The sequence below is a fragment of the Macrotis lagotis genome, chromosome 2 (assembly GCF_037893015.1).
Source record: "Macrotis lagotis isolate mMagLag1 chromosome 2, bilby.v1.9.chrom.fasta, whole genome shotgun sequence".
NCBI classification, from domain to species: domain Eukaryota; kingdom Metazoa; phylum Chordata; class Mammalia; order Peramelemorphia; family Peramelidae; genus Macrotis; species Macrotis lagotis.
Genome location: NC_133659.1, coordinates 100,208,953 through 100,230,919, shown reverse-complemented (window position 1 = coordinate 100,230,919; position 21,967 = coordinate 100,208,953). Strand labels below are relative to the sequence as shown.

General features: G+C 39.8%; 1 protein-coding gene across 1 annotated transcript; it reads right to left on the bottom strand.

Annotated features, from left to right (window-relative positions):
* Positions 1-19,135: 19,135 nt before the first annotated feature.
* On the bottom strand, positions 19,136-20,529 carry LOC141511115 (fructose-bisphosphate aldolase C-like). Its single transcript, XM_074220405.1, has one exon. It carries the CDS (start codon positions 20,472-20,474, stop codon positions 19,380-19,382), a length of 1,095 nt encoding a protein of 364 aa, XP_074076506.1. The 5' UTR covers positions 20,475-20,529; the 3' UTR covers positions 19,136-19,379.
* Between the last annotated feature and the right edge of the window lie 1,438 nt (positions 20,530-21,967).

Sequence of the window (21,967 nt, the reverse complement as noted above, 5' to 3'; positions counted from 1 at the left end):
TATTATCTCCATTTTATAGATGAGACTCAGAATTGGAAGTTTTCTTAGAGTCCATCGAGTTGAACCCCCCCTCATTTTATTGATGAACAGAGTCTGAAAAAGGTGAAATGATTTGCTCCTGTTCACAAAGGTAGTAAGTATTAAAACAGGTATTGTCCTGTTTTAATGGAGAACACTCTTTCTAAATTGCAACAGTGTATGTTGCTCCTAAGGATTAAGATCCCTCAATATGATTCAAAGTAATCTCTATAGAGATTGCTTCCCAGAGTCCCTGATAGCAGATGCTCATTTTTTACTGATTATTAGGTAAAAGTTGAGATTTCTGTCCCCAAAGGTTCTAGCCAGTCTGATGGGGGTAATTATTCCGTTTTTTCAATGCTCACATAGAATTCAAACCTTTGGTATTCCCTAGAGCTCTAGCCTTTCTCTCTAACTACAGAGCCTCTCCCCCTTGGCCCCCCAACTCCCTGGACAACCCTGGGTTATTTTTTAAATATATATATTATATATATATATATATATATATATATATACACACATTATTTCTTTTTCAATTATATACAATAGTAGTTTCTACTTATCATTCTTTTGTAAGTTTTCAAATTTTATAATTTCCCCCCTCCCCTCCCCCCCACAGAAGGCAATCTGATCATCTTTACATTGTTTCCATGCTATGCACTGATCAAAACTGAATATGTTGAGGGAAAAAATATCCTTGAAGAAAAATTAAAAAAATTTGAGATAGCAAAATTATGTAGTACATAAGACAGTTTTTAAAAAAAATTGAAGGTAATAATTTTTGCTCTTCGCTTAAACTCTACAATTCTTTCTCTGGATACAGACGGTATTCTCCATCACAGATACCCTAAACTTGTTCCTGATTATTGTACTGATGGAATAAGCAAGTCCTTTAAGGTTGATCATCACCCCCCCCATGTTGCTGTTTTGTTGTACAAAGTTCTTCTGGTTCTGCTCATCTCACTCAGCCTCAGTTCATGCAAATCCCTCTAGGCTTTTCTGAATTCCCATCCCTCCTAGTTTCTAATAAAACAATAGTTCCGTTTACATACATATACCACAATTTGTTCAGCCATTGCCCAATTGATGGACATCCCCTTGATTTCCAATTCTTTGCCACCACAAACAGGGATGCTGTGAATATTTTTGTACAAGTGATGCTTTTTACCCTTTTTCATGATCTCTTTAGGATATAGACCCATTAGTCACCCCCAGGTTCTAATCTTCTACCTCAAGGAGTTAAGAAAAAGCAAGGTAGAATCTTAAAACATGATCAATCCCCTCACTTACCAGATGAGAAATCTGAGACCCAGTTCATTGGTTTATTGAGTATGCAGAGGCAGGTTTTGAACCTGAGTCCTCTGACTCCAAAAGTGCTTTCTTCTGGAAGGATTGCATGATTTAGAGCTGGGAAAGATCTTAGAAAATACAGAGTATTTCTTGTCTAATCCTCTCATTTCACAGAGGAAGAAGCTAAAGTCAAAAGAAAGTGATTCATCTAAAGTGATACAAGTAATAAATTCCAAGGTTACATAAGCAGTAAAAAAATAGATGAGATTTGAACTCAGGTCTTTTGACTCTAAACCCATTTTCTTTAAATTCTATCATATTCTTCTGTGAAACTGGCCAACTCATATAATGCCTCTGAGCCTTATTTTCTTCTTTTATAAATAGACACAGGGGACAGAATGCTGGGCCTGAAGTTGGAAAGATCTAAGTTCAAGTGTGGCTTCAGATACTTCAGATGCATGACTCTAGACTAGTCACTTAACATTGTTGACCTCAGTTTCCTCATCTATAAAATGAGCTGGAGAAGGAAATGGTAAAACATTCCAGCATCTTTGCCAAGAAAATCCCAAATGGGGTCACAAAGAGTCAGATATGACTGAAAAATGACCAAATAGCAAAATAATATTATCTTATATAGGATGTTCCCAAAGTTTTTGGGGACACCCTATATAGTAATATATGTAATGGAGGTGACAAACTGCATTTGGAGTTAGGAAGACAAGAGTTCCTGATACCTGCTTCAGATATTTACTGACTTTGTGATCCTGGGCCAATCATTTAACCTCTATTTGCCTCAGTTTCCTTAATTGTAAAATAGGAATAATAACATCAATAATAACAATCAATAATAACGACTGGTAGGACTCCAAATCCCACATACTTAACAATGTGCCATCTTAACTCATTACTATAGTGCTTCAAAGTGTCTAAAAAGTTTTTTCTAGGGCGGCTAGGTGGTGCAGTGGATAGAGCACAGGCCCTGGAGTCAGGAATACCAGAGTTCAAATCTGGCCTCAGACACTTAATAATTACCTAGCTGTGTGGCCTTGGGCAAGCCACTTAACCCCATTGCCTTGCAAAAACTGAAAAAAACGTTTTTCCTAGCATAACCCTGTAAAACCAATTCAATCAACATTTATTGTTATGAAGCAAAAATAAGAAAATATGCAAAGTCAATTGTAAATTTTAAAGCACCATATAATGTTTATTATTATTTTTACTATTCTATGATGCTTGTAACCATCACTTGGCTTCCCTGGTTTCCTTTAAGCCCCAACTAAAATTGTACCTCCCATAAGAAGTCTTCCTCAGTCCCTCTTAATTCCAATGCTTTCCTTCTATTTATTATTTCTTCTTTATCCTATATATAACCTTATTTGTATATATTTGTTTGCATAATGTCTTCCTCATTAGTCTTTAAGCTCCATGAGAGCAGAGATTGTCTTATGACTCTTTGTATCTTTAGGATACAGTAGGCACTTAATAAATGTTGATTGAATTGATTTTGCAGGAGTATTCTAGGAAAAATATTTTAGACACTTTGAAGATATAGCAATGTGGGAAAAGGTGAAAAATTGTTAAGGGTGTGGGATTTGGAGTCCTGCCAGCTGGCTTTGAATCCCAGCTCTGCTATTTGTCAACTGGGTGACACTGGCTTGTCATTTTACTTTTCAGAGCTTCAGTTCCATCCTCTGTAAAATGAGAGAGTCAGACTAAATTACCTTCAGGGTTTCTTACAGCTCTAAATCTTTGAGCTTATGAGTTAAGAAGGATTGTGAATATTTAAATTACCCACAATTAGAGGACTCACAAAACAAAACAAAAAACCTCAAACATATCTGTAAAGTCCCCAGGACCACAAGTAATCTCCACCCCCAAACCTTTGCGCTTAACTGTAGCCACCAAAGTTGCAACTTGAACATCTCTCTGGTCCCAAAGCATTTTCCCCATAAAACTAAGAATGGGAGGAGGAAGAAGAACAGTACCAGCTAAGTCAGGCAAGGCGGGACCTGGGCTGGGGCCTGTATTTTAGGAGAGCAGCTGGGCAGGGCCCTGGGGAGATCCTGAGATTCTTCTGGGCTGTCCCTGGGCAGCATTTGTGCTTGGTGAGCAGAATGACTAGGCAGGATCAGCAACCCCACCCATTCCCCACCCTGCTATTTCCCAGAAGGAGCAGAGTGTGCAGCAGATGGGCAAAAGGGACTGGCCCAGAGAAGTGGGTGTGGGGAGGGAGAGAAGGACCAAAAAAGGAAATATGTACATTTACACTCAGACACAGATCCACAGATCTGGGGTCCTTGCCTCCAACTAATACTCAGCTCTTAGCTAGACCCTCTACTTTAGTTCCAGATTTATTTCATGCTACTCTGCTTTACATTGTCCATGCTCCAGTTGCAAGGGATTGTTTGTCTCCTTTTGGAGGCTTCTTTGAAGATCTCAGTTTCCTTCTGTCATTCTTATTCTTCCCTATATGTAGAATATCTACTTTTTTCCCCTTTGAACTGAAATACAGTCCCTCCAGAAAGATTTTCCTGACACCACCAATGAAATTTCTTCCTCTGGGCCCACACAGAACACTTTTCTCCCTTATTTATTCATCATGTATTATTTAGTATTAATTATTTGTGCACTTGTCAAATCCTTCCTCTTCCCTCCCACTAGCATTTATATAGAGCTTTAAAGTTTGCAACATAATTTACAAATATTACCTCATTTGATCCTCATAACAACCCGGGGAGGTAGGTGCTATTGCAATCTCCATTTAACCGATATGGAAATTGAGGCAAGCAAAGGTGAAGTGACTTACCCATATTCCAGATCTAGTTAATGTTGAAAGTGGGATTTGAATACAAGTCTTCCTTCCTGTCCAGCCCTGAATCCCACTGGCCACCTAGTTGCTGTGACTATAAGCTCCTTGATGGCAGAGATTGAATCCTATCTAAACTTTCTCCCAGGGTCTAGTGCTCTGAACATAGTAAGCCTTCAATAAATTGTGGAAGAGATTCTGCTCACCCCTCTCTCTTCCAAATCACTCATAATAAAACATCTTAGAAATACATTTCATGTTAAAAAGTGTCATTTACCTGTGCCCTGGCATGACTGTGGGCACATAGGAATTATTCAGAGAAATAAAGTATCCAACATCTTGGGAAAAGAAAACTGTAGTGTTTTTCATATTGATTTATCAAGTTAGACATAATAATAATCTCTTAACATATATATCACACTTTACAATTCACTCAGTCCTTTCCCCTTGCAATAGATCTCTCTTGGTCTTCCCAACAATCCAGTAAGATGAGCCAGACTATAATCTCCATTTTAGAGATGAAGAGACTGAGGATTAAAAAAATTTTAATGACTTGAATCCTTAATTAAAGATCATTTCTATTACACCACATGGCCTCTTTATATTAGCAATAAGAAAAAAATTGTATTGTAGTAATATTTATTTTAAAGCAGTACTTTCTGAATCTTTGCATGTATTCAAATAAATGCTAGGTAGTTGAATGCAAAATGTGGGAGAAAGAGCACTGTAGAATGAATCAGGGCATGCAGGTTTAGGTCCCTATTCTACTTTTGACTTAGCTGTGTGATGGGGCAAGAATCCTCTAAATGTTGAGTCTTACTGTCTTCTCCTGGAAGAGAGAGGGACTCAATTTGATCAACAATTCTCTATCTTTTTGTTCTCAGTACGCCTTTATACCCTTTAAAATTATAAAAAAAAAACCCTCAAAGAGTTTTGTTTATGTGGGTTATATCAATTGATCAATTGGTTTACATGGATTATGTCAATTTGTCAAATGGTTTACATGGGTTATGTCAACTGATCAATTGGTTTATGTGGGTTATGGTAAATGGTCAATTTACCATATTTGAATTAAAATATCATGGTATTATTATGCAAAATGGTTTTGATCCTGCAGATCTCCTGAAAGACTGCCAGGGAGTCCTAGAGGTCAATGGACCATACTTTTATGGACCACTGGCCCAGATGATCTCTGAGAACACTTTTAGCTGGACTTTCTACAAATCTATGACTAGTGCTTTCTTTAGCATTCAGCATAATTAAATTCATCAGATGACTTATGTGATATATTTTTGGTCACAAGTTTTAATTCATTTTCACTTTTTAGAAAAGCTGCCCAGAGCAAATGTTTGAGCAAATTAGTGTGAGATGGCTTTGGGGAGAAGTTCTAGTATTGGGAAGATGACGTGGATATGATTGTCTAATCAATGAAATTTGCTCACTCAAACATGTCATTGTTGAGTTGTTTCCAACTCGTCATGACTCTATTTGTGGTTTTCTTGGCAAAGGTATTGAGGTGGTTCTCCACTTCCTTCTCCAGCTCATTTTACAAATGAGGAACTGAGTCTAATAGGGTTAAGTGACTTGCCCAACATCACCAATAAGAAGTCTGAGGTTAGATTTGAACTCAGGAAGATAAGTCTTCCTGACTCTAGTCCTGGTGCTTTAATTATATCACCTAACTACCCTTCTAAACAGGTTAGTTATTTCCAATTCAGTCAATAATACATTTGATATTTTTAATTAGATAGTAGTTAGATAGATGGCCAAGATATTCAAGAGGCTAAAATCTACTGTCCTTTTTTGGTCCATAGAAAAACAATAGTTCTGAGACTAGCTCATGATATACCATCTTTCATTGCTTCAAGAAGAGGTATTTTCCTTTTCTGGATTACCTGTGGTCAGCCTAGTTAGATACAGAGCAATGCTAATATAGTCAAAGGAGTCCCATGACAGCAGCCAGCATTTCTAACATCATCTCATTTATTCACAAACCAAAGCTGCTGTTAATAGGGCACAGTCCAAGTGAGGAAGACACCATGTCTACAGCTGACCCCTTCTCTCTGACCCCTCCTCACTACCCATTCTTTATTTGAAGCAACTTGACCCATTCTCTCCAATATGTGGAGCTGGTCTGATCCTACTGCTTGCACCACTTATGAGAGAATGGACCTAGACAAAAAGTGAGCAACAATTTCTGCCGCCACTTGTGAGGACATAGACTCTAATAGGAAGAAACTGATAGCTGCAGCTCTTTGGGACTCAGAGCTCCCTCATCCTTTCTGCTCTACTTGTCTTGAATTTTTCTCCTTTGTTCTGTGGCAGCTCCTCACCAAACTTGACCATTAGGGGTATACAGATCACCCTCTGTATCCTGATACAGAAAGGGAAAAACATCTCTTTTTTTTCTTCATCTTAATGAAGCAATCTTTGCCTGGAAGTTTGTTGGTTAATTTTTTAGTTGGTTAGTTAAAAATTGGGATCAGAAATCTCTACTCTGAGAGCCTTCATTCCTGGATTGTTTTTGGTTTTTGGTTTTTGTTGGATTTTTCTAGGTTCTCTTTGATCCTTAGTTAATACTCAGTTTGGAAAATGGAGTGGAATTTTTTCCTCCTTTATTAGGATAGAGAGGATATCCAAGTGAGGATAGTGGAGGAAATCATTTTTAGTAGGAATGAGAAAAGGGAGTTTCTATGGATCCAGGTCCAGAGCCTGAGAGAACAGGTGAAGGAGGGACAGGGAGAGGTAGAAGATAGGAGGGACAACTATGGATTCCTACCTGCATTAACCTATTTCTTCATAATGAATCCACTCAGGGGGATTCCCTTCTAGCAGGTCCCAAGGGGAATCAGAAAACAGAGCATTTGTTAAGTACTCTAAACTGTTCCCTTTGCTGAAGAAGCAATTCCCTGGATCATCCTGATCATCATGTAACATCATCACATACAAATTTTTTGAAAGTTTCGATTTGGAAACCCTTAGCATTGATTGATCAAAGGTTCAGCTCTTGTTTTGGGATCCAGAATGATGAACATATAGAAAAAAGAATCTTCATTCCCTTGTCCTCAAGATGCTAATAGGATGTCTAACTACTAATTTCAGCAAGACTTTCTAACCTAATTAGGAACTCTCTCTTGACAAGAGTTCTTTGGGCAAAACTAGGGCCTGTACCAAAGCTATAACTTGCATGGGAAGGAGGGGTTCTCCTCCAGGAGGAGGCTGAGGTGAGAGGGTGAGAACTCACTTGACAATTCACCTGGTCCTTCAAGATGATACATTCAGACTGTCTTCTGCCCCACCATTTCTCACTGTCTCCCTCCCCCATAGATTTTGCTTCAGGTAAAATTAGTCCTGGTTATGGCTCTGGCTTGTGCAAAACATGGAGAAACCATATCAGACTAAGTTCTGTGTAAATGATCTGAAGAACAGAGACCTTGAGAACATTTAATTTGGAAATGCAGACCTACAGAGAACACTACCAGTAAAGCAATTCTATTTAAAGTAGTCAAGTAAATAAGTGCTTATTAATTGCCTGCTATCTGGAAGGCACTATGCAAAGTATTGAGAATACAAACAAAAAAGGCAAAAGATGGCACTGGCTCCCACTCTCATGGAGCAAACTACATTAAAAATATGCGCGAACAATGCATCTAAAGGATAACTGGAGATTATATTAAAGAGAGTCGGGAAAAAGTTCTAGCAGAAGATGAGACTTGAAAAAATCCAGAGAAATCAAGAATATGGAGGTGAAGAGGGAGAGATTCCAGGCATGGGGGAGAAGCAGTGAAAATGCCCAGAATCAGAAGATGGATTGTCTTGTTAGAACAGTAGGGATGCCAATGTCCTGGATCACAAGGAACAAAGATTGGAAAGGTATAAGGATTTCAGGTTATGATAGGATTTTGTTGGGGGTTTTTAGATATTTTTATTTATTTGTTTTTCCAATAACATGCAATGGTAGTCTTCACCAGTTATTTTTTTTTGAGGTTTTGAGTTTTACATTTTTCTCCCTCCCTTCCCTCTCCCCCTCTCCCTTTCCCTGACAGAAAGTAATCTAATATAGTCTCTACATGTGTAATTATGCTGAACATTAATTATGTTGTGGAAGAAGAATCAAATCCAAATGCAAAAAAATTAGAGGGAAAATAAAAACATAACACTTAAGACAACTTTTAAAAATTGAAGAGAGTAAGATTTGGTCTGCATTTAAACTCCACAGTTCCTTCTCTGGATATAGGTGATATTTTCCATCACAAGTCTTTTAGAACTGTCTTTGATTAGTCAACAAGCTAAAATGAACAAGCTCAACATACTTGTAGGGTTTTAAATTCAAATGATGAATTTTGTATTTGATCCTAGTGGTCCTATTACCAATAATTCTGGTGTTTACTGAATAAAGTGACATATTCTTCTGGTCTAAGCCTTAGGAGAATAAATGGAATTCTCTCTAGGAATCTATACACAATATTCTCCTTAGAGAGTTCTCTTTGTTCTGTAGACAACGGACCTTGGAAACTCAAAGAGTTTCCACAATATCCCAAGATAGATAAAGACAAGCTAATAGCTAATTTTCTACTGTTGGAGCAATGCTTGATTTTGGTGAGGCAGAAAATGTAAAATCAGCATGGTTGACAGGATCATAGAATGACACATTTAAAACTGGAAGGAACTTTGAGTCAACAATCCAGATCCTCTCATTTTTATAGATCCTAAAGAATGAAAGAAAACACGTGTGTTCAGGGGAGTCATCAGAAATCCTTGATTTCTTGGGAAAAAAAGGAATTATTTCAGGGCAGTTGTTCTAGGCCTGACATTTTGATTGATATGAAAGGAAAAAAGAGACATAATAGAAGGCACCTTTGGTCATCACATACCTTGGTAGAAACCCCATCTTACTTGACCCACAAATCTGATTGTTTCTGTCCCTTCACCTATAAAGGTAGGAATTGATGTAGAGTAGAGAATCTTAACCATTTGACAATCCAGTAAAACTTATGTACCCCTTCTCAGAATTCTTTTTTTTAACATGAAAAGTAAATTGAGGATCATTAGGTGCCTGTAGTTAGAAAGACCCGAGTTCAAATTCAGCCTCAACTTACTAGCTTTGTGACCCTGGACAAGTCACTTCACCCTGTTTGCTAAGTTCCTCATCTGTAAAAATGAGCTGGAGAAGGAAATGACCAAGCACTCCAGTATCTTTGCCAAGAAAACCTCAAATGGAGATCTGAAAGGTTAGGCATGACTGAAATGACTAGACAACACACAATAAAATAAATAGAAGGGAAAGGAATTTTTCATATAGCTGGTGAAAATAAAGATGCATTTGTTTTCCCCAGCCAAGTTCAACTACCTCTTTTTTTTTAGTTTTTTCAAGGCAATGGGGTTAAGTGGCTTGCCCAAGGCCACACAGCTAGGCAATTATTAAGTGTCTGAGACCAGATTTTGAACCCAGGTACTCCTGACTCCAGGGCCAGTGCTCTATCCATTGTGCCACCTAGCCGCCCCTCAACTACCTCTTAAATCTATCCACAAAGATCACAAGGGAGTCCTTAGACCCCAGATTAAAAACCCTTGGACAAAACCATTTTGAAGACCCTTTCTGACTTTAAAAGGGTCATTATGACTCTTTAAGGAGAGGTATAGGTTGAAGGTGGAAATTCTATCCTGGTGTCTGAAAATAGGATTGATAAGGGGACTGTATAACCTAACCTACTCAGTCCTGCATACAACTCTTTGTCCAACTCCTAGTAGTGATAGATGTGATTGTAAAAGAATTAAATTCTGAGTCTTAGATTTGGATCCTCTTTCTCAAGGGAGTTGGGATCCACAATTAGGGACCAGGGAGGAGTGGGGAGAAATATATTCCTTTGCCTTTCTATGTGTTTCTTTTGGGGGGGGGACTCAAGGCAATGGGGTTAAGTGACTTGCCCAAGGTCACAGTGTCTGAGGCTGGATTTGAACTCAGGTCCTCCTGACTCCAAGTGCTGGGTTCTACCCACTGTACCACCTAGCTGCCCCTTTTCTATGTGGTTCAATTGTTTCCTCTTTTGCCTGTCTTTCTCTGTCTCTGTTTCTTCCTTCTCCCAGGATGTTCCTCTCTACCCAGACACATTTTCTATTTTTTCCCTGGGAACTCTCAGCTCTCCTTTCCCTCCTGTGCCTCTGGCATCAGGGCTGTGTCCTCTCGCAACTCCTCCTTTCCTTCCTTTTCTCTCCCCCCTTGAAGGAGGCTTTGCTTAGGCAGTCATGGGAAGATGGTCCTGGGACTCTGACTCAGCCTTTCACCTGCCCTTCTTATCCCCTCCCTCTCCCTAACACTCCTCTCTCAGAGACCAGCTGAGCAGGGAAATCTTTAATGGCTCTGTAAGGATGGTTGAAATCTCTTTTGAGTGAGATAGACGCCAAGCCCCGAATCTCCACACGCCTTCCTTTCATGGAGTGGAGTTCACTTTGGGTGTGGTCTAGGGTCTTTATCAGCATCACTTTTGCTTAATTGGGTTTTTTTTTTTGCAAGGAAGTGGGGTTAAGTGACTTGCCCAAGGTTACACAACTAGGTAATTATTAAGTGTCTGAGGTCACATTTGAACTCAGATCCTGCTGCTTACAAGACCAGTGCCCTATCCACTGCACCACATAACTGCTCCCTGAGCACCATTTTTAACTCATTTTTAATTTCAGCACTCTTAATTCTGGTCTTGGTCATCCACTCATCATCATCACCCTTTTGTCTCCTGGCTTCTGATTCTTTTTGGACTTTCTCCTCATTTTCCTGCCAACTCCAAGTATAAACTTGGGACTTCCAGACCCATTTCATCTTTCAAAATTTCCTGCTTTCCTTTACCCTCATCTCGTCTATTTCCTCACCCCAACCTGCATGTTGTAGATAGAGTGCTGGATTCAAAAAGACCTGGGTTCAAATTCTGCCTAAAATACTTGGTGTGTGACCCTGGGAAGGTCAATTGACCATCTCTAAGCCTCAATTTCCTTATCTGTAAAATGAAAGGATTTGATTTGTTGATCTCTAGGGCCCCTTCCCTCAAAGAAGTTATGATCTGATGCTCTCTCTAACCCTTTAATCTTTCCCTACTCTTAATTCTCTACTTTCTCATATATGTTTCTTTTTTTTAATCTTCTTTTCAGTCAATCCTTTCCAGAAAGATGACCCAGATCAGCTGGGACATTCCAGCCAAGATCACTTTTAGCCACCCACTCACTCACAACCTCTTTAAAAAATGTAGAACATCATGATAGAGCAGGCCATTTGTGATGTATCAGATTCACAAGGGTGGAGCTGAGGACCAGGACCATGAGGATCCCATCAATTAATTGATTATAGTTAAATGAAAATGGGAAATGGTATGGTCTGTGTGCTTCCAAACTTTTCAACAAGACCTAGAAACTAAAACTGTGATTTCATGTTTCTCAACTTCCAAGTGAGGAAATTCCTTCTGCAGTTGTAGTTTACCTTTTCGGCTGTACCCTTTCTGCAGCTTAAATCTTAGAGAGTTGACTAGAAGAGTGAGAGGGTAAGTCACAAGTTCAGGGTCACAGAGCATGCATCACAGATGGGACTTGAATCATGGTACTCCTGGCTATAAAGGGCATCTATCTAACAACTAGGTCATACTGCCTCTTGAAAACCTGAAGTCCTCTTTAGACTGTCAAATGAATTCCATGGTCCCTTCTCAATCTGATTGATTAAAGCTAGTTTATTAACCTCCATTGATTTTTTAAAAAATCACAAGAATCACAATTAATTTGTATGTTATTAATTTCAAAGTACATACATATTAAAGTGAAACATCATTTTTTCAGCATATTGGGAAATAATTTCTTATTAGGATGAAACAAAACATCAATAAGAACAACATCAAAAATAATTAACAATTTAAAGTGCTTTAAAGTTTTAAGTATTTTATACATTATTTTATTTGATCTTCACAATAACCCTGGGAGGTAGGCATTGTTATTATCCTCATTTTACAGATGGGGAAAACTGAGACAGAGTGAGGTCTGGCTTATCCAGAGTCACAAAATTAATAAATGTCTGAGGCTGAATTCAAAGTCAGTTCTTTCTGATTCCAAGCTCAGTGGTCTATGCACTGGAAACAACTCCCATTATCCATGGTGCAACTTTTGTTAGAGTTAAATAAAGATTAAAACATCAATGTTTTGGTGCATATATTGACTCTTTGAAACAATTACTCCAAGGCAACAACTCTAGGCTATGAACCAGAAATTGAGAACAACTGGTCAACAGAATAGTTTCTTTACCTGCCTGAAGTTTGGAAGAAACTCCAGAAATATCCAACTAGGTGTCTCAAGAGTTCACTATGCCCTATGAAGTGGTCGTCTCCCTCAAGTCACAGCACATCTGGTTTATAAATAAATGCCAGTAGGACATTTGTCTTGGATTTTGATCTTTTCTGACCCCATAAGGTCAAAGTCAGTTCCTACCACAATTATCATAATTTCTTTCTGTTATCACTACCAATTATTAGAGAACTCTTTAATCTAAGACTCTTTCACTGTCCACTGAGATCTTTGCAATCACAGGATTTAAATTTAGAGATGAATGTCTGACCTTTTCATCTTGCAGATAAGGAAACTGAGGCACATGGCTTACCCATACAGAAGTTAGTAAGTGTCTAGAGTGGGATTTGACACCAGAACTTTCAGGGCCCTATCATTGGATAATGCTGCTTAACTTGCCTCTCCTGTGCTCACTTGCCAAGAAGGATAAAATGAACCCAAAATTAATGGAAAGAAGTGATATTTAAATTTATAGTGAGCAGCTAGGTAGTACAGTGCATAGATTGCTCAGACTGAGGAAGACCTCAAATACTGTGTGATCTTGGGAAAATCTCTTAACTCTGCCTCAATTTCATCATCCACAAAATGAACTGAGAAGAAAATGGCAAACCACTCCATTATCTCTGCCAAGTAAAACCATGAATGGGATCACTAAGAGTCAGACAGGACTGAAATGACTGAACAACAACCAAAAAGTAAGCTACGTGAACATAAGCCCAAACCCTGGATGTACAGATTGATGTGATACTATAGTAATGAGTTTGGAGGCCAAGAACCAGCTCCATCCTAGATATATGAAACAGGTCACTTTTACCTTGTTCTTTTCTGTATAACAGTCTAGTTTGGTCTTTTAACTTCAAAAGTCCATTTGTTCCCCAACATTTCCCCACTTGACTCTGGTGCCACTCTCTTGAGAGAAGGATTGGATCTTTCCCATGGAACCCATAGGTTCCAATCACCTCAGAAGGAGGGAAGGGCAGATTTGGACAAGTAGTAAAACTATTATAAAAGAAGCTGTGATCCCCATGGGAGGGAAAGAGAAGACCAGGACATATCTGAAAATCCCTTGGTTTATGGGCAACATGTTTTTGCCTAGCTCATCTGGAGTGTAAGGGGAGTTGACTGGTGATGTTTTCCAAGACAAACCTTGACCAAACCTTTTGCTGACACTCTTGTTAGAGGGAAGTTAGAACTGGCAGGGCCAGTTCTAATGACCTGACTCACTCTCTTCCCCTCTAGCTAGCTCCCCACCTCTCTCCCTTCCCTCACCAGTTAAGTGCTTTGGGGAGGCTTAGCAAAGATGGGTGTGAGAATGTGGTACAGGAATGCTGGAATGTAGACACATGGATGAGATCTGCACATACAAAGTAAGGCAAGGCAAAGAAAGAGTCTTATTATGTGCTTATTATGTGCTAAGTGCTGTGAATGAAAATATTCACAAAAGATAGTCCTTGCCCTCAAGGAGTTTACATTCTAATAGAAGACAACACACAAATGGGGTAGAGGAAAGAAGGTCTCCAAGAAGTTTACACCAGAAGACAACTCACCAAAGGATGGGGGAGTATGATATGGTGGGTATGATATGGTGTCAAAGTCCAGAAAGTTGGAAGCAGAACCAGAAAGGGAATGAAGGCTAGCTGGCCCCAGTTCCTCTCCAGGTTAACAACCTCAGGGGGTACTCACCATTGGGAAAAGGAGGTCTACATGGCTGTTTAATGTTCCAAGATAAGGAAGCTGAAAGCTTTGAGAGAAGTTCCAGAGGCAGATCCCTGACAGTTGAGGCATGATGGAAAAATCCTAGAAGTCAAACGAAGAGTTGGGAGGAGAGGACATAACAAATCTTGGGGCAAAACAAATATTGAGGTCTTGGGGCTATGTTTACCTTCTTTACTATGAATATGAAGATAACTTCTTTCTATTAACTTTAGGAAAATAGGATTATATGTGGGTAAAAAAACTGTAGAATTATAAAAGCACAAATAACAAATCACACATGTGTTGCTTTAAGATTTATGAAAGAATTTCTCAAAGCAGTTCTAGGAGGCTGGTACAAGTATTTTTATTCCCATTTTACATTTGAGAAAACTGAGGCTCAGAGATATTTGGTGACTTCCTGAAGGACACACACACTAGTAATCAGAGATGGGATTTGTACCCAGGGCCTCTGCAGAAGGCAAAGTTCATTGATTTTACAGATGAGGAAACTAAGGTCCAGAGATGGTTGACTTGCTTCTGGTTGCACAATCAATCAATTGGAGACTCAGGACCAGATAAGTTGTATTTCAGAATGACAGCAGGTTCTCATGGTGCTTTTGTTGCCTATGGAAAAGAGAAAAGAAAGGAAGAGAAGGGGAGGAGAGGGGAGGGGGGAAGTGGGAGGAGAGGAGAGGAGAGGAGGGGAGAAGAGAGGAGAGGAGAGGAGAGGAGAGGAGAGGGAGAGGAGAGGAGAGGAGAGAGGAAGGGAGGAGAGGAGGGAGAGAGGAAGGGAAGAAGGGAGAGAGAAGAGAATGATATTGATTTATTGCTTAGTGCAGTGACTAGCAGTCAGTCAACAAATATTTATTAAGCATTTACTTTGAGTGAGACACTGTGCTATGTGCTAGGGATTAAATAAAAAATAAACAATACTCCACAGTCCCCTGCTCTCAAAGAATTCATATTGTGATGGGGGAGAAAATTTGAAAACAATTATTTACAAATAAGACATATGGCAAAGGCTTAATAAATGTTCTACCTCCTTCCTTCCTTCCTTCCTTCCTTCCTTCCTTCCCTATCCATCCATTCATCAGTTCATTCATCCATCCATCCATCCACCCACCATCCATCCATCCATTCATCTGTATCCATCCATCCATCATCTATCTATCTTATACCTCTTACCAAGAAGGGGAAAATCATTCCTTGCTGGTCAACCAAGATGTCTTTCTGATTTTTAGCTGGATTGAGCCTTAGATAATAATCATGCAATCCCTCCTGAATCTGTCCTTAAAGCCTTTGCCATTTGGGAGGTATTGTTGGGGATGATTCCCATAACCTTTGAGAGCTCAGCTGGTCTGTACAACATGACTGATGACAGAAGAAAAATAATCATAGTGATAGTCTACATTTACATAGTGGCTCACAGCTTAAAAGAGTTTTACATACATTATCTCAGAAGGATGAGGTCTTGTCTAGCTCATTGATGATGCCAGCTGGAGGACTGAACTCAAATACCCAGAAACATTTTTCTCAAAGCCAAAACAAACATACAAACAAACTTGGTTTGGCTCTGACTGGTTTTAAAATTAAATCTGTCTTCCTGGAGTAGTGAAGGTGAAAGAGAGAGGACAAAAACACAAACAAGTTGCGAAATAGAAGAGAGCTAGGTTGAGCTGAGAGATTTCTTGCAGAGACTTCTTCACACAGGTCATCCACCTGGGTCCCTCACTAGCTGTGTGATGTTACATAAGTCTCTTCCCCTTTGTGGGACACACATTCTTAAGAGAGAGAGAGAGAGACAGCAAGTCTCCTAGGGCTGGTGAGAAACAGTACAATCTAAACACAGTCATGGATTTGAAAAAACAAGTTGATGTGTGAACACAACTCCCTGGAAAGTCCAAATCATGATCTCTCCAAGACCAGAGCTGTCTTCTTTTCCTTTGCTCATTGTCTCCCTCCCTTCTCCAGGGAGTTCTTAACTCTCTCCATCAAGATAAACTCTGCTTTATAATAACTAGATACAAACAGTACCCACAGCTCTCCACTGAGTCAGTGCTACTTGGCAGATATGCCCAATGCTCCCTGCCCACTGGGCATAAGCATTAAGAATGGTACTTTGTGCAGAGCTTCTGAGTTCCTTTATTCTGGAAAGCTTGAGAGCTGGGACCCAGACACTCTCTCATCAACCTCACTCAAGTGGGGCATGATGGGAAGGGAATGACCATTCTAGCCTCCCCCAGAAAAGAAATTTCCAGTCCTAAGAATTTCTGGTCATTTTATCTATCCTTTACTTGTGGGAAAGTTCCATTTTTTAGTTATCTTGAATACTGACTGATCTTCTAGAGCTTTAGGGAAGGGAAATCACTTATGCCAGTGCCTAGAAACCACAAGAGTCAGAAAGTTCTGCCTCCAGGTGAAGATTTGCTGCATTTTAGTCTGGGGATTGTAAATTTTTTGAGGGTTAAAAATCCATCATAATTATCTAGTAATTGTAATAATATTAACAATTCAACTTAATATAATATTTCAAAGTTTGTGGTGTGATCTCAGTTGAACCTCCAAAGAATCCTGGGAATTAAGTTCTATTATCCCCCTTTTTCAAATTAGGAAACTGAGGCTGAGAAAGATTAAGTGACTTGCCCAAGATCATACAGCTAATTAGGGTTTGAGGCAGGATTCCATCTAAGAACTTCTAGCCCATATTCTAGCCTAGATGCCCCCCAGCATCTGACATACTGCCCTTCATAGTAGGCATACAACAAATGTTGGTTGAATTGTCCTTAGGAGAATTCAATTATTTATATACAAAGATAGCTGAGACAAAAGACCTGTTCTCAAAAGGTTTATAATCTGAAGAGAGGGTGGTAATGGAATGACAAAAGTGCATAAAGGTAACCTATTTATCATTTGGATTCTGACCTTTCTTATGATAGATCTTGGCAAAAGTTCAAGTTTTTCATATTTCCTTCTAGGAAATTCTGAATTTCAGCATCTGACTCATTTTCTCTTCTTCAAAAAGGATCCTTTACTTCTCAAAAGTACTTAGACTAACAAATCATTATCATAAAGAGGGTTTTATTAATACAAGAAGATAAACAAACTTCTACCTAAACTTACAGACAGTCAAGAAACTCGCTCTTTTCCTTACTTTCTTCCAACTGAGAAGACTGGTCTGACTTCCCACCTTTTGATGATTAGGGTCTTTAGACCTTTAGAATTTGCCTGGCTCATGGTACCAGCAAAAAAGAGTTCATTGATTTGTTCATCTACCTGGTGACTCAGTATCTCATTGCTCCTACTTGCATATGGTTCTCTGTCTCTGTCTCTGTCTCTCTCCCTCCCTCCTTCCCTCCTCCTCTTTTCTCCTCCTTTTCCTTTCTCTTCATCCTCCTCTTTTCTGCTCTTCCTTCTTTCCTCCTCCCTCTCTTCTTCTTCTTCTTCTTCTTCTTCTTCTTCTTCTTCTTCTCTCTCTCTCTCTCTCTCTCTCTCTCTCTCTCTCTCTCTCTCTCTCTCTCTCTCCCCTCTTTTCCTTCTTTCTTTCTCTTCTTTCTTCTCCCCCACACTGATGTTAACACCACAGATTATTCTTGGAGGCCTTGGGCATTTTGACAACCCCATTCCTAGCTGGTCCTGGTTTCCTTCTTTATCTCAGTAAGCCACCAGTCCCTTAGATCCACATTGTATCATTTCTCATTCATGTCTGCTACCCAAAGAACAAGAGATCCTTCAAGAACAGAAGATGCTATCTTCTTGTGCATGTACTGAGAAAATCTTTCATCTGTAATGGAGGAGGAGCTCCATTAACTGATTTTGAGACAAAAAAATCTTATTTATGTCTCTGTAAATCTGGAAGAAGGTGGTAGCGTTAGAGAAGGAAGATGTGGGACAATTTTCAGGAATATCTTTTTAAAAGAAAATCTGGATATTCAACTTTCAGAGGTAACACAACATAGGAGAGAGAGATTCATTTTCAAATTCAGGAAGACTTGTGTTCAATTCCTTCCTCTGACACATATTAGTCCTGTGACCTTATGTGTAGTCCATTTATCATGCCGGTGCCTTCAGCAACTCTCCAAGTTGCAGAGAAGGAGACTGCCTGCTTTGGAAAAGGTAGTTTTCCTCATCAGGAGTTCTCGAAATTACTAAAATTGCATATCTGGTGAAACAAAACAAAACAAAACAGCCCTAACCTACAGTTCCACATATAACTACCATCTGGATGTATTTATATGGATGCCCCATTGGGCTCTTATAGTCAATATTTCCAAAAAGGAATTAATTTTCTTTCCCCTCTTAATTTATCTGTCATCCAAATGTCCTAGTTTCTATAGTGAGCAGTCAACCATTCTTCTCGTCATTCATATTGGCAACTTTGGAGTCATCCTTGATTGTTTCTTTTTCTTATCTCCCATCTGCCATAGCCATCTTCCTTAGCACAGGTCTAACCATGTTATTCCCTACTTAAAACAGTCTTCCATGGTTCTCAATTATCTCTGTGATAAAACACGGACTCTTCAGCCTAGTTTTTCAAATCTCCTACAATCTGGATCCTATCCATTTGTTAGAGTATTCTCCTTCATGACCTCTACCTTCTAGCTATAGATACTTTTAGCTATTCTCCTAACTTGACATTTGATCTCTCATCTTGGTGTCTTTGCACAGGTTATGCTAGGAATGCTTTTTTCTTTTTACTCCACCTTTTAGATTCCTTAACTTCAACTCTTGGCTCATAACTTCCCATAGGAAGCTGGTTGAGTCTTCTCATTCTGAGTAATCTCTCCCTCCTTTTATTTATTTATCTGTACATATTGTTTCTCCTCAATAGAATGTCAATTCTTTTTTTTTACATCACTAACATTTATTCGAGGCACTACACAACACAGCCACATGGAAGGTGTGGCATGAATTGGGGCCCAACCCCATAACCCTGGAAAGGGATGAGAGTTCAGGGAGAAGCTAAAGAATCACAGGTGTAGCAAGTAGGGTAGGAACCCAGATATCCTGCTCAGATCTAGCAGTAGTCCCTCACCCAAATCCTCCTTGTCTTGGCCCACAGGGGCTCTCCATTTCCTCCCTCCCCAAGGTGTAACAGTACAAAAGGGAGTGATGCTGGGGGCTGGGGGGGGTGACTAGAGGGTGGAAAGGGTGTTATTCCCTCTGTTCTGCATAGCTATTTGGTTCAAGGCAGTGGCTATAGATAAAGCTTAGTATGGGTGGCATGAGCTGGGGATAGGAATGATTGGGGTCCACAGCCTTAGTAGGCATGATTAGCAATGTAGAGTGACTGCCCAGCTGCACCAGCATCTTCTCCACCTCCTTCATACTTGCCCTGGGCAGCAAGACCATTCACCTCTGCCCTCTTGATGAACTCCTCAGTGGCAGCACTCTCATTGTCCCTCAGCCCATGCCAGGCGCTGAGAGCAGAAGCTTGGAGGGTACACCCGTAGGAGAAGGTCAGTGCCCAAGGCCGGGGGAGAGGACAGCGGTTAATGGCATTGAGGTTGAGAGAGGCCTCCTCCTCACTCTGACCTCCAGACAGGAATGTCACACCAGGGACTGCAGGAGGCACAGTTCGACGTAGGGCAGAGACAGTTGCCATGGCAATCTCCTCAGGGGTATACTTGAAAGGGCAGGCATGACCAGGGTTCACCATGTTGGGCTTGAGCAGTGTCCCTTCAAGGTACATGTGGCGGTCATTCAGGGCCTTGTAGACAGCAGCCAGGACCTTCTCAGTGACATACTGGCATCGTTTGAGATCGTGGTCTCCATCTGGCAAGATCTCAGGCTCCACAATAGGCACAATGCCGTTCTGCTGGCAGATGCTGGCATAGCAGGCAAGCACATTGGCATTCTCCATGATTGCCAGGGGAGAGGGAGTATGATCACTGATCTTCAGCACACAGCGCCATTTGGCAAAGTCAGCACCATCCTTCTTGTACTGAGCACAGCGTTCAGAGAGCCCATCCAGCCCTTGTGTGGTGGTTTCTCCATCAGTTCCAGCCAGAGCCACCACACCTTTATCAACCTTGATGCCCACAACAATGCCCTTGTCCTGGATGGTGTGGACGAAGGGCACCCCATCATCGCCCTTCTGGTAGAGGGTCTCATGGAAGAAGATGACACCCCCGATGCATTTCTTGATCCGTCCATCAGCGCTGAACAGAACCTGACGATACTGCCTGCGGTTCTCCTCTGTATTCTCCACCCCAATCTGGCTCAGCCGCTTTGCCATGCTACCTATGGACTCATCAGCTGCCAAGATGCCCTTGCCTGGAGCCACAATACGAAGAGCAATGTCCCACAGTTCCTTCTTTTGCTCAGCCGTCAGGGCTGGGTATAACTGAGGCATGGTGATGGTCTTCTCTCCACTTGGTTAGATGAAATAAAATGGTTTCTTTCTCTGCGGTGGGCCAAATGTCAATTCTTTAGAACAAAAGAATAATTATTACATTTTGAACTTTTCAAAGTACTTTCTCATATATTAATGACTTTTTAAAATAACTACAATAAGAAGGGAAAATATGGTTATTCCCATTTTATGAATTAAGGACAAAGACACAGAGAAATTAAACAACACAGGTAGGAATGTTTCATTTTTGATCTTTTTAGTCCCATTGACTAGTACTAGTACTCACACCTTCCTACCTCCTGGCTTTTACCAGGAGGTGCTAGTAATCATGAGCTGAATAAAATTGAAAAATGTAATACTAGAATCTTAGAGACTACTCGTTCCAGCCTTAAAGCTCTGTAATGAAGACAATTAAGAGTTAAAAAACATATTTGAAGATGGACCTTGAGCTGCTGGATTTAAAAGAAGCCGAAGATAAGAGACAGACAGCAGTAGTTTACCCTATTTCTAATGACATGGAGTACTAGAAACTCAATATGCAAGTAGAGCTATCTTTCAGTTATGCATTAATCCTCTACCAGACCATTTTCTTTAATGAATTTTTGGTTCACAAAATACATGCGAGAATCTGGGTTTCCCAGGACATATAGCTACACACAAAGGCTGCAATATAGCCACACTAACACTTCAGTGTTTTGTCAACCTAAGCTAGGAGCTGGTATTTTATTGCCTAGAGAGTCAGATATTTGGATATATGCAATAAATAACAAAGTTGGTTTTGTTCAATTAACTTACTGACCATAAGATGTTTTATGAGGGACTAAAAATGAAAGAATTTTGTAAGCATATGAGTATTGTGAGTAAGCATGTTATCCTGCATAGATGACGCTACTGACCCACTAGCAATTATTAAGGGATGTGCTTTGAATTGCTTCTCAAGAAAGGAGTGATGGCCTGGGTTGAGTCATTCACACTCATATGTAGCAACAGTATGCTTTTGAAAAGTGTCTAGCTATGACAGGAGTTTATCCTTTAACTGTAAAACATTTTTTTCTTTAGGTATAAAACTAGTATTTCCATAATGGTAATGACTTTGGCCTCATTAGCACCACAGCCAAAGGCAACCAGATATCTACATGATAAATTTGCAGTAAAAGTGTTTATATCTGACATAACATTAACCAGAGTTCTAAATGAATCTTTTCCATACCTACAGAAAAATTGTAAATGGATCTTATTATGAAGTTCCAGGTCCTTCAGAATTCAAAGTCACCATATGATAAAAATCAGTGTGCTATTAGTATAAATTCTATTTTATTTTAATTCTTTGAAATTGGTGATCCATGTATGAGATAGAAACCTGGATTCTAGTCTAGTCTACACTGCTAATTTTTCTTTCAACATTTCATTTAATTTCTCTGTTTCTTAGTTACCTAATCCATAAAATGGGAGTAATCATATCTTCCTTTCTCATCTCAGAGGGTTGTTTTAAG